The sequence below is a fragment of the Cetorhinus maximus genome, chromosome 5, assembly GCF_964194155.1.
Source record: "Cetorhinus maximus chromosome 5, sCetMax3.hap1.1, whole genome shotgun sequence".
Classification (NCBI taxonomy): domain Eukaryota; kingdom Metazoa; phylum Chordata; class Chondrichthyes; order Lamniformes; family Cetorhinidae; genus Cetorhinus; species Cetorhinus maximus.
The window spans coordinates 117,077,639-117,090,614 of NC_135883.1; the positions used below are offsets into that span (position 1 = coordinate 117,077,639).

General features: G+C 40.0%; 1 protein-coding gene across 2 annotated transcripts in view; it reads left to right on the plus strand.

Moving 5' to 3' along the window:
- mtfr2 (mitochondrial fission regulator 2) overlaps positions 1–12,468 on the plus strand; it is a 55,623-nt gene extending 43,155 nt beyond the window's left edge. For both annotated transcript variants that reach the window (XM_078542349.1, XM_078542350.1), the window contains exon 8: positions 11,915–12,468. In XM_078542349.1, coding sequence (XP_078398475.1) covers positions 11,915–12,004 — 90 coding nt within the window. In that variant the 3' untranslated portion in view covers positions 12,005–12,468. The remainder of the gene's footprint in view (positions 1–11,914) is intronic.
- Positions 12,469–12,976: the final 508 nt, after the last annotated feature.

The following is a 12,976-nucleotide window of genomic DNA, read 5'->3' on the forward strand; positions in this document are numbered from 1 at the left end:
AAATACAAATATAACTTACTTGAACTGTCTCTATTTCCTAACAAATCCTTCCTATTCTCCCTGCCAAAGTGAACATGTTCACATTTACCTATGTTATACTCCATTTGCCAAATTTTTGCCCACTCGCTTAACCTGTCTATATCCCTTTAATTTAGTACCCTATCAAATACCTTTTGGAAATCCAAGTATACCACATCTACTGGTTCCGCTTTATCCACCCTGAATGTTCCTTCATCAAAAAACTTCATAGATTAGTTAAACACTATTTCCTTTTCACAAAGCCATGTTGGCTCTGCCTGATCAAATCGTGATTATCTAAGTACAGTAAAGTCCTGACCATTTGCTGGGGGCAGTTAAGTTCCCGCGAAACCTCGCAAATGGCAAAATCGCGACTGACGAATGTGCTTTCCAGTGAGAGTCAATTAGATAGGTTCCAACAATGCGATGACTGCGTTGGTTTGTGCAGTTACTGTACAGCAAATTGTGGTATGTGACAAACAGGGGGAGCCTCTGAGCTCCATGTTGTAACAAAAGAACCCAACTACAGACTCATTTGCTCTTTTAACATCCAAGACATGTATTGAAAATTTTAAAAAGAGACAATCCTCATTTAAGAAAAACATGATTATCACCAGCAGACAAGCGTAAAACTTAAAAACAAATAATTGCAAAATATTTTCATTTAAAAAATGACAAAGTAGCATTCTCTTTGACTCTGGCTATTGTGCATTATCCCTCCCCTCATTGCCAAATTTTACTGAATCAGGTGTGGATGCATTTACATAAAAAGATAAATAAATCGATGAACATTTCAAAATTGAACAGAGCCGTTATTGCAGCTTTGGAGTGAGAGCTTCGGACATTTCCAAGTTAATCTCTCAGTGTGGGCTGCACTTCTGCTACAACCATTCCAGGCACCACTTCTTAGTCCTGTTGGAAAGCTGCTTAAAAAAGAGAATTAAATGTCCACGGCCATGACAAATGGAAGGAATCTGCTTCCAGAGACTTGGACACCAGCTCTCCATTAAAATGTGCCGAGGTCTCTGCTTCTCTTTGGCACCAACCACTGAGCGTGGCCACATCCACCCAGAATAGAATTAATAAAATGGAATAACTTTCATTTAGAATAAAGTGTCTTTAATGAGAGAGGGGAAAGAAAACATGGATAAGCGAACAATTGCTCACGCAAGGAATGATCTGGTGTACAAAGGCTTTAGTGCAGGTCAGTGAATACACAAACAAAGAAGTCAGGAAAGGTGGGACTTTACTGTATCCTGCTATAACCTCCTTAATAATGGCTTCTAACACTTTCTGTACGACAGATGTTATGCTAACTGATCTATAGTTTCCTGCTTTCTGCCTCCCTCCTTTTTTAAATAAAGGTGTTACATTAGCTATTTTCCATTCTGCTGGAACTTTTCCAGAATCTAAAGAATTTTTAAGATCATAACCAATGCATTTGCTATCTGTGCTGCCACTTCTTTTAAGACCATAGGATGCAGGCCATCCAACCCTGGGGACTTGTCAACCTTTAGGTCTAATAGTTTTCCAAGCACCCTTGCTTGCCCTGGTGATGGTCAGTGAATTAAGTTCGTCCCTCCCTATCACCTCCTGATTTTTAAGAATCTTTGGAAAATAGTCGTTTGGTAGTACAGAACATGAGCATTGATGTAAAAAGACAAGCTTTTTATCTTGCACTCATCACTTGTGAATCATCCTGATAAGTGCAAGACAAAAAGCTTTGACACCATGTGTTTTTCAGCAATCTTTGAGATGCTTCCTAAGTCCTCTACCATGATGACAGACACAAAATATCTGTTCAACACCTCCATCATTTCTTTGTTTTCCATTATCAATTCCCAGGCACTCTCTAGGGGACCAACTCTAGCTTTAGTTACTCTTTTCCTATTCAAATACTTGTAAAAACTTTTACTATCTGTTTTTATATTACTAGCTAGCCTTCTCTCAGACTCTGTTTTCTGCCTCTTTATTATCTGTATAGTCATGCTTTCCTGGTTCTTAATCTGTCCAATCCTCTGACCTACCATTAATCTTTGCAGATTTGTAGTGTTTCTTTCAGTTTAATACTATCCTTCACTTACTTACTTAGCCACGGATGATGCTTCCTTCTCAAAGAGCCTTTCTTTCTCATTGGGATAAATCTTTTCTGAGCATTATTAAATACCTCCTTAAAAGTCTGCCACTGCAACTCTATCGTGCTACCTTTTAACCTAGCTTCCCAGTTCACCTTAGCCAACTCTGCCATCATACTCTCATATAATAAAAGCAAAGTATTGCAGATGCTGGAAATTTGAAATGAGGTTTCCAGCATTTTCTGTTCTTATTTAAAATTTCCAGCATCTGCAGTATTTTGTTTTTATCATAGAGACTTTTCGGGACAATTTCTTAAAGCATTACGTTCTAGAGCCAGCCAGAGAGCAGGCTCCTAGATCTGGTAATGTGCAATGAGACAGGGTTAATCAATAACCCCATGGTAAAGTACCTCTAGGTGACAGTGATCACAACATGATAGGATTTCATGTTCAGCTTGAAATGGAGAAGTGTGGGTCCATGACCCAAATAGAGGTAGCTATGAGAGAATGAAATAAAAAACAAAATGCTGGAAAAACTCAGCAGGTCTGGCAGCATCTGTGGAGAGAGAAACAGAGTTGACGTTTTAAGTCCACATGACTCTTCTTCAGAGTCTATGAATTAATTTTGCAGGCTACCTTCGCCAATCTGACTTTCCCAATCTACATGTAGATTAAAGTCATCCATGGTTATTGTGGTACCTTTCTTACACACCCCATCTATTTCTTCCTGCATTCTCTGTCCTACAGTGTGACTACTGTTAGGAGTCCTATAAAATACTCCCACAAGTGACCTCTTAGGTTTACTATTTCTTACCTCTACCCAAACTGATTCTACACCTTGATAAAAGCAAAATACTGCAGATGCTGGAAATCTGAAACAAAAACAGAAAATGCTGGAAAAATTCAGCAGGTCTGATAGCATCTGTGGAGAGAGAAATAGAGTCGACAACTCGAATCCATATGACCCTTCTTCAGAGCTACCAGATTCGACACCTTGCTCTTTCCAGCTAAGATCTTCTCTCAGTACTGAACTAATGTCATCCTTAATTAACAGAGAGCTACCCCACCACCTTTTCCTGGACTCCCCTTGCACTAAGGTGTTGTCAGTTGCAGGCATATTGGGAAATGGCACAGTGAGGGTGACATCCAATTGGGAAACACAAAAACTGGGAGAAGCGAGCACTGGTTGAGTATACTTAATGAGGCACTTATTTCTAATCCAATCCAAATTGGATTCTAGACATTTTCTATATTCTAGTTTCTTTGAAGGTATGCCTGTAATTGATGCCAATGGAGCAAGGGAAAATGCAGTAACCAGCCAAGTAGGAGACATACAAGTTTGGGCCAGGGAATTACCAAATAACAGCTATATGTGCACACTGGAATAGTATGGTTTGTTTTAAGATCATCTAGATTTAATATTATTGATAGACTGGACTCATTTACTGTAGTTTAATTAATTAGTTTAGGGATGGTCTAAAATTGTGATTCATTTTTTCTAGAAATCTAATACTCATGGGGCTGGATTTTATGGGTTTTACTGCTCATTTTCCCTGGTAGAAAAGTCAGACTGCCCTGCAGTGATAATATACTGGGCGTGGCCTTAATGAGGTCAGTGTGGAACTTCTGCCCCTCAGGAAAAGGAAGTCCTGCCCACAAGAGCTGCCGGCCAATCAGATTGGTCAGGGCTCAGTAGTCCCAGCAGCACCAAAAGCAAGTTTTAGCAGCTGCTGGGGTTACAGGAGAGTCACTGGGAATAAGTGTCGTGGAAGTCAGACTAAGGTAAGTCAAAGCTTTATGGGCAGGGGGGCATTGGGGACCCTGGAAGGGGTGGTGAGGGGTTGGGGTCTTGGGTTTTGGAGGTCAGGGAAGGAGGCACAAAGGGGGAAGAGGATCAATGGGTAAATGCCCATGATATGCACAGAGCACATCCCTCCCCCAAATGAGGTAGCCCCCCGTCACTTCATCCTGTCTTTTTACCTCAGATGGTGAAAAAGCAGTCTGGCCTCTTTCATCAGCTTTCCACCGCCCACTGTATTATGGCAACGGAGGCAGAATTAGGCCCTTGATTGGCTAGTTAAGGACCTTAATAGGCCTAACGGCAGGTGGGCTTGTCGATGTCTTTTTCACCCACTGTATTATGGGGACAGCTTTGGGGTGGGCAGAAGTCAGCGGGCTAGCTGCCTGTCCTATTTTACGTGCTCTCCCTGCATCAAACACACCTGGATGAGGAAGTTATGAAGAGGATCTAAACCCCATGATCTAAAGATGAGCATTCGTGCATTTTGCATGTCTTTTTCAGTTGCTGAATTATACCTCTTTAATTGAAAATCTGTCTCTTGAAGATAGTACATACGAATTAGGAGCAGAAGTGGGCCAGCCGGCCCCTCAAGCCTGCTCTACCATTCAATAAGATCATGGCTAATCTGATTTTGACCTCATATTCCTGCATACCCCTAATAACCTTTCACCCCCTTGCTTATCAAGAATCTATCTACCTCTGTCTTAAAGATATTCAAGGACTTTGCCTCAACCACCTTTTGAGGAAGAGAATTCCAAAATCTCAGAGACCTCTTAGAGAGAATTTTTTTCTCATTTCTGTCCTAAAAGGGCAACTTCTTATTTTGAAACAGTGACCTCCGAGTTCTCCTACAAAAGGAAAAATTCTTTCCATTTTCACCCTGTCAAGCCCCCTCAGGATCTTTTATGTTTTAATCAAGTTACCTGTCATGAAGAGATACTCTTCTTAACTCCAACAGATACAAGCCTAGCCTGTCCAGTCCTTCCTCATAAGATAACCCACTCATTCCAGGTATTAATCTAATAAACCTTTTCTGAACTGCTTCTAACGCATTTACATCTTTTCTTAAATAAGGAGATCAATATTGTACACAATACTTCAGATGTGGACTCACCAGTGCCCTGTATAACTGAAGCATAACCTCCCTACTTTTGTAATCAATTCCCCTCACAATAAATGATAACATTCTATTAGCTTTGCTAATTATTTGCTGCACCTGCATACTAACCTTTCGCGATTCATGCAGTAGGACACCCAGATCCCTTTGCATCTCAGAGTTCTGCAATCTCTCACTATTTAGATAATATGCCTCTTTTTTATTCGTCCTGCCAAAATGGACAACCTCACATTGTCTTACATTATACTCCATTTACCAGATGTTTTCTCACTCACCTAACCTATCTATATTCTTTTGTAGCCTCCTTGTGTCCTCTTCATAACTTACTTTCCTACCAACCTTTGTGACATCAGCAAATTTAACAGCTATACCATCGGACCCTTCTTCCAAATCACTTATATAGTTTGTAAACAGTTCAGGCCTCAGCACTGATCTCTGTGGCACACCACTTGTCACATCCTGCCAACTAGAAAATGAGCCATTTATGCCTAATTTCTGTTTCCTGTTAGCTAGCCAATCTTCTATCCATGCCAATATGTTACCGCTATACCATGAGCTTTTATTTTTCGCAATAACCTTTGATGAGGCACCTTATCAAATACCTTATGAAAATCTAAGTACAGTCCATCCACTGGTTCCCCATTATGCGCAGCACCTGTTACTTCTTCAAGGAACTCCAATAAATCGGTTAAACATGATATCCCTTTCACAAAGCCATGTTGACTCTGCCTGATTATCTTGAATTTATCTAAGTGCCCTGTTATAACGTCTTTAATAATAACTTCTAATGTCTTCTCTATGGCAGATGTTAAGCTTTTTGTCTCCCTCCCTTTTTTGAATTAGCTATTTCCCAATCTAAAGGAACCTTCCTACAATCTAGGGAATTTTGGAAAATTAAAACCAATGCATCAACTATTTCATTAGCCACTTCTTTTAAGACTCTAGGATGAGATCCAGGACCCAGGGACTTGTCAATCCACAGATCCAAAAATTTGCTAAGTACCACTTCCCTGGTGAGAGTTCCTCCATTCCTCCCAATTCCTGATTTACGGCTATTTTACTTGTATCTTCTATAGTGAAGACCGATGAAAAATTCATTCAATTTATCTACCATCTCCTTATTTTCCATTATTAATTCCCCAGATTTGCTTTCTATAGGACCGATGCTCACTTTGTTAACTCTTTTCTCTATAGAAACTCTTACTGTCTGTCTCTACATTTCTAGCTTTCTCTCATACTCTAATTTTTTCCTTCTTATTAATCTTTTAGTCATTCTTTGCTGTTTTTTATATTCTATCCAATCTTCTGACCTGCCACCCATCTTTGCACAATTATATGCTTTTTCTTTAAGTTTGCTACTATCTTTAACTTTTTTAGTTAACCACAGATGGTCAATCCTCCCCTTGGAGCTTTCCTTTCTTGTTGGAATGTATTCTGTGTATTCTGAAATATCCCCTTAAATGTCCACCGCTGGATCTTTATTGACTTCTCTCTTAACCTAAATTGCCAGTTCACGTTCGCTAGCTCTGCTTTCATGCCCTTGTAATTGCCTTTATTTAAGTTTAAAATAGTAGTATTAGGCCCAGTCTTCTCTCCCTCAAACTGAATGTAAAATTCAATCATATGACGATCACTGCTACCTAGTGGTGCCTTCACTATTAGGTCATTAATTCATCCTATCTCATTGCACAATACCAAGTCCAGTGTAGCCTGCTCCCTGGTTGGCTCCAGAGTGTGCTGACCTAAGAAATTACCCCCAAAACATTCTATGAATGCTGTCTATGGTTCCTTTGCCCATCTGATTGTTCCAGTCTATATGTAGATTAAAACCCCATGATAATTGCCATACCTTTCTGACAAGCTTCTACTGTTTCTTCTTTGATACCCTGTCCTAGTGCGTGATTACTGTTAGAGGATCTGTACACCACTTCCAGAAGCGACTTCTTGCCTTTATCATTCTTCATCTCTACCCAAGCTGCTTCTATATCCTGATGTCATGAACTTAAGCCGTCCCTTTCTGTTGTGTCAATGTCATCTTTAACTAACAGAGCCGCCGCTCCACCTTTCCCTAACTTCCTATCCTTCCTGAAAGTCTCATACCCTTCAATGTTCAGATTCCAATCTATCCCATCCTGTGGCCATGTCTCTGTAATGGCTATTAGATCGTACTTATTTATCTCTATGACCTTTGAGAGTCGGCAAGAGGGGGCTAGAAGCGCGGAGAGAGAGAGAGTGTGGGAGTTCACTCCGAGAGTCAGCGAGAACAGCGGGGGCTGACCTCTAACATTCTAAAACAAAAATCAAGGTGTGATATCATGGGAGCAGGTAGGTAATTGGATGGTGAGTATCCATTGACTTTGCATGTTTGCCTTTCAAATTGATCAGTTATTTGTAATTGTAAAGTTTTATTAGTATCATTAAGGTTTATAAGTAGTAGTAACCTTATCCTGAGTGGTAGGTTTTGTTAATTAGAAATAAATTAAGAAAAAGAATCAATTAATTAACACATAATAAAAGAGCATGGGAGTTCAAAAAGAGCGTGAGAGGAACTGATAATTCAAAAGGAGCTAACTGTGGTGCTGGTGGTGGGCCTCAGTGGACCGACCAGATTTGGAGAAAACCAAGTGCGATGTCATAGGGAACTAGAGAGGAGCCAAGAGATAAAAGAGCATAAGAGTCAGAGAGTAGTGAGACTTCATAAAGAGGTGTGCGAGGGAGAGGAGACGATTGGTGAGTGACAGATGAGTAAGCACTTTATATAAAGTTTAAGGTATGCCAGTGTGGCTCAGCCATGTGGAATGTGCATCCTGCGGGATGTGTGAAGTCATGCAGGCACAAAGTTCCCTCGATGACTACATCTGCAGGAATGCCATGAGCTGCAGAAACTTGAGTTCAAGATTGCAGAACTTGAGCAGCAGCTGGTCTCACTGTGGTGCATCTGCAAGGCTGAGGATTATGTGAGTAACACGTTTAGAGAGGTGGTCATACCGCAGTTAAGAAATACACAGGCAGAAAGGAAATGGGTGGCTGCCAGAGTATCTAAGAGAAATAGGCAGGGTAGTGCAGGAATCTCCCGAGGGAGGTCTTTAGATTTCTGAGGCATTGGGACTGGTTCTGGGGCAGGTGGGACCTGTACAAGAAGGATGGTTTACACCTTAATAGGGCTGGGATTAATGTCCTTGCAGGGACGTTTGCTAGTGCTGTTGGGGCGGGTTTAAACTAGATTGGCAGGGGGATGGGAACTTGAGGGGAAATTCAGAGTGGAGGGGAAATTCAGAGTGGAGAAGAGAAAAACTGGCAGTGGGAAGTAGAGAAGTATTAACTGATAAGGAGGATGTATCAAAGAGTGGCATCAAAGTAGTTAGAATACTTGGGGAGTTTGGTAGAATTAGAGAAGGCAATAGTAAGTCATTAGATGGGGTCAGAGTAAGGAGGAAAGTTAAAAAGCCTAAATCAGGATTATTGCACATGTATGCGAATGCATGGAGTGTGCCTAATAAGACTGGTGAGCTACAGGCACAGGTTGACAAATGGAAGTATGATATTATTGCTATAACAGAGACCTGGCTCAAAGAAGGGCAGGACTGGGATTTAAATATTCCTGGGTACAAGGTATTTAGGAGAAACAGGAAAGGAAGAAAAGGTGGTGGGAGGGGTGGGGGAGTGGCAGTATTGATTAAAGATGGTATTACATTACTGGAGAGAGAGGATGTTCCAGAGGGGTCAAAGACAGAATCTCTCTGGCTAGAGGTAAGGAATGAAAAAGGTGCAATAACAATGATCGGTGTAGTATATAGATCACCAACTAGCGGAAGGGATGTAGAGAAATAAATTTGCAAAGAGATTACAGAGAGGTGCAGGAATTGTAGAGTAATTATAATGGGAGACTTAAATTATCCAAATATAAACTGGGATGAGTAGTGAAAAGGGACAAGAAGGGTGAGAGTTTCTGGAGTGTGTTCAAGATATTTTTCAGCAGCAGTATGTTTCCAGTCTAGCGAGAGGGCAGACACTGTTGGACCTGATTCTGGGGAATGTGTTGGCCCAAGTGGATCAAATAACAGTGGGAGAGCATTTAGGGAAAGTGACCATTGTATCATAATGTTTAGGTTGGCCATGGAGAAGGATAGAACAGGGATAGTTAATTATGGGAAAGCCAACTTGGATGGGATGAGAATGCATCTGAATCGAGTGAATTAGAAACAAATGCTGGCGGAAAAGGCAGTGGCTGAACAATGGGATACCTTCAAAGAGATAGTATTGCAAACAATGTCAAGGTATATTCCCATGAAGCGGAAAGGTAGGACAAATAAACCTAGAACACCCTGGAAAATAAATCTAGAACATCCTGGATGACAAGAGCGAAAGAGGTCAAGATGAAAAGGAAGAAGGATGACAGATGTCAGGTAGAAAATACAATGGAGAATCAGGCTGATTATAGAAGGACCAGAGGCAAAGTGAAAAAACTAATCAGAAAAGCAAGGAAAGAGCATGAAAAGAGACTAGCAGCTAACATAAAAGGGAATCCCAAGGTCTTCTATAAGCATGTAAATAATAATAGGGTGGTAAAATAAAGGGCAGACTGATTGGGGATAAAAAATGAGACATGCATGTGGAGGCAGGAGATGTAGTGGAGGCATTAAGCAAGTACTTCGCATCTGCCTTTACAAAGGAAGAGGATGCTACCCAGGCCGAGGTGAGAGAGGAGGTAACTGGTACACTTGAGGAATTTACAATCGAGAAGGATGAGGTGTTAGAAAGGCTATCTTTACTTAAAATTGATAAAGTAACAGGACCAGAGGGGGTGCATCTAAGGATACTGAGGGAAGTGAGAGTGGAAATTTCAGAGGTGCTGGCCATTATCTGCCAGTTTTCCTTCAACACAGGGGTGGTGCCAGAGGACTGGAGAATTGTGAATGTTACACCGTTGTTCAAAAAGGGGTGCAAGGATGATTCTGGCAACTACAGACCAGTCAGTTTGACTTCAGTGGTAGGGAAACTTCTGGAAACTATGGTTCGGGACAAAATCAATAGTCACTTCGACAGTTGCGAGATAATTAAGGAAAGTCAGCATAGATTCATTAAGGGAAAATCATGTTTAATTAACTTCCTGCAGTTTTTTGAGGTGGTAACAGAGTAGCTTGATAAGGGCAAATTTGTTGATGTGGTCTATATGGATTTTCAAAAGGTAAATAACAGACTTGTGAGCAAAATTCTAGCTCATAGAATAAAAGGGAAAGTAGGCATTGGATAAGAAATTGGCTGAGTGACAGGAAACAGAGAGTAGTGATAAATGGTTGTTTTTCAGAATGGAGGAAGGTCTCTAGTAGAGTTCCAAGGGGTCAGTGTTGGGATCCTTGCCCTTCTTGATATATATTAATGACCTAGACCGTGACGTGAAGGGCATGATTTCAAAATTTGTGGATGATACAAAAACTAGAAGCATTGTCAACTGTGAGGAGTATAGCCTTGGACTTCAAAAGGACATAGACATATTGGTGGATTGGGCAAACAAATGGCAGATGAAATTCAATGCAGATAAGTGTGATGTGATTCATTTTGGCAGGAAGAATGTGGGGATGCAGTATAAAATAAAGGGAGAAACTCTAAAGTAGGTGCAGGAACAAAGGGTCCTAGGTGTATATGTACATAAGTCATTGAAGGTGGCACGGCATGTTGAGAGAGCAGTTAATAAAGCAATGGTATACTAGGTTTTATTGTTAGGGGCATTGAGTACAAGAACAAGCAGATCATGTTAAACTTGTATAAGATACTAGTTAGGCCTCATCTGGAGTACTGCATCCAGTTCTGAGCACCATACTTGAGGAAAGATGTGAAGGCATTGAATAGAGGACGGAGGAGATTCACAAGAATGATTCAAGGGATAAACAACTGTAGTTATGAGGATAGATTGGAGAGGTTGGGTCTGTTTTCCTTGGAGAAAAGAAGGCTAAGAGGCGACTTGATAGAAGTATTCAAGATCCCGTGGGGTATGGACAGGGTAAATAGTGAGAAACTGTTCCCACTCAAGAGTACATCAAGAACTAGAGGGCACAGATTTAAAATAATGGGCAAGAGGAGCAGAAGTGATGTGAGGAAAAATTATCTCACCCAGTGGCTGGTTGGAGTCTAGAACGAATTTCCTGAAAGGGTGGTGGAGGCAGGTTTGATCGAGGCATTCAAAAAGGAATTGGATTGCAACTGAAAAGAATGAATGTGCAAGGTTACGGGGATAAGGCAGGGGAGTGGGATTAGGTAGATTTCTCTTTCAGGAAGACTCAATGGGCTGAATGAACTCCTTTTGCACTGTAAAGATTGTGATTCTATCAGTTCCTCTGTTTTTATTCAAATGCTGCATGTATTCAGATACAGAGCCTTACGTTTTTGTCCTTTTATTATTTTTATAACTTCTAGCCTTATCTATTGGTTTACTCTTAGATTTGTACTCTCTGTCCCTTCCTTTCATGGTCTGTTTATCACCTCCCAAATTAATACCTTCCTCTCTTACTTTGTCCCTACTCTTTAATGTACTACATCTTTCCACATAATTCACCATTGTTTAGTTGTACTGTGTTTTACTATGCACTTTTTTTTTTGATTTTTATTTTCTCTCACATTTTCTGTTTTGAGTTGAACCCTCAAAAGTCCACTGCCTTCAGAAAGTATAGTGGGGCAATTAAATAAATTGCAGTTAGAGCACTGCAGTAGTGATACTAGATAGGTTACCTACACGTACTATTCACAACACAAGGGTAATATAAAAGTATCCATTTGGAGTTGACATTGTTTACTTTGCGCTACAAGCAAAGTGATTATAAGCATATTGCATTTGAAGTTAATGATACCAAAATTTTTGCCCCCACATCTTTGTTTTGTGACTTTTTTTTTCTCTTTCCTCTCTAGTTTGGACAACACCACCTGAAACACGAGAAACCAAATATTTTGAAGACTTGTAAAATATTACAGCCAGCAAATGTAAATATTGGCAACTGATATTAACTGTTGCGTACTCTGGAAAAGAATTGGGACCATAGAGCAAGTATAATGGACATAGTAATAACATGCTTGTTTACAATATTTCACATTTGTAAATTATCCACTGAAGATAAATTGCTTTTATACAAGAAAGCTAACTCAAGACATTGTAAATTTTAAATGAGAGTTGTTGGTCTTTCTACTATGTGGTGAAACCGCTCATAATTTTTTAAAGGATTTATGTTTCTTTCAAAATAGACTGTTAAAATGTGAAAGCTACAGCCCTGGTAAGTTTGAGTGAATGTTTTGCTGGCACTAAATATTAGTTTTAATTAAGGCATCTCTTTCAGCTTGTGATTGTGCTTGTAAATTCTGAAACTATTGGAGATTAGCTTTTCAGTCCAGTTTACATTTAACAAAGACAAAGTCATGTAAAAGCGTAGCTCATCAAACAAACTGTAATAAATGTTTCACTTACCATTCATGGTCTTTAGAAGAAATCAGTTATAAGTGCTATCCACCTTGTATTGCATTTGGATGTTTAATACATGTGAAATATTTTGTTTCCCTTGTTAGCTGCATATTTGGAGGTGGGGAAAAATCAGTTACTTTTAGTAATTCTTGGAAGTTTTCTTGGGAACCCATTCAATAATGTATATATTTTAGCTTTTAATTTTATTATTCACTTTGGAGACAGAATATTTAAAAAAAAAGCTAGCTGGATTGCATCTACAAGGTGCCAAAGCTGATCTGGACACCCAGTAAATTCCTTTATTTATCCTGGATAAAATGCATTTGGGTAGACTTCCAGCAGGTGGAAGAGAGGCAGAGCTTTGTCTAAGTACCAACATAAAATTCAACTGCTTCCTGCTATGAGTCAACTGGGTAAATCTAACCCCAAAGTACTAGATTCCCTGATCCATTAGTATAGATGAGGCTACACGAATTCCAGTTTCCAATCCTTTTGTGGCTACTAAATTTTATATTATT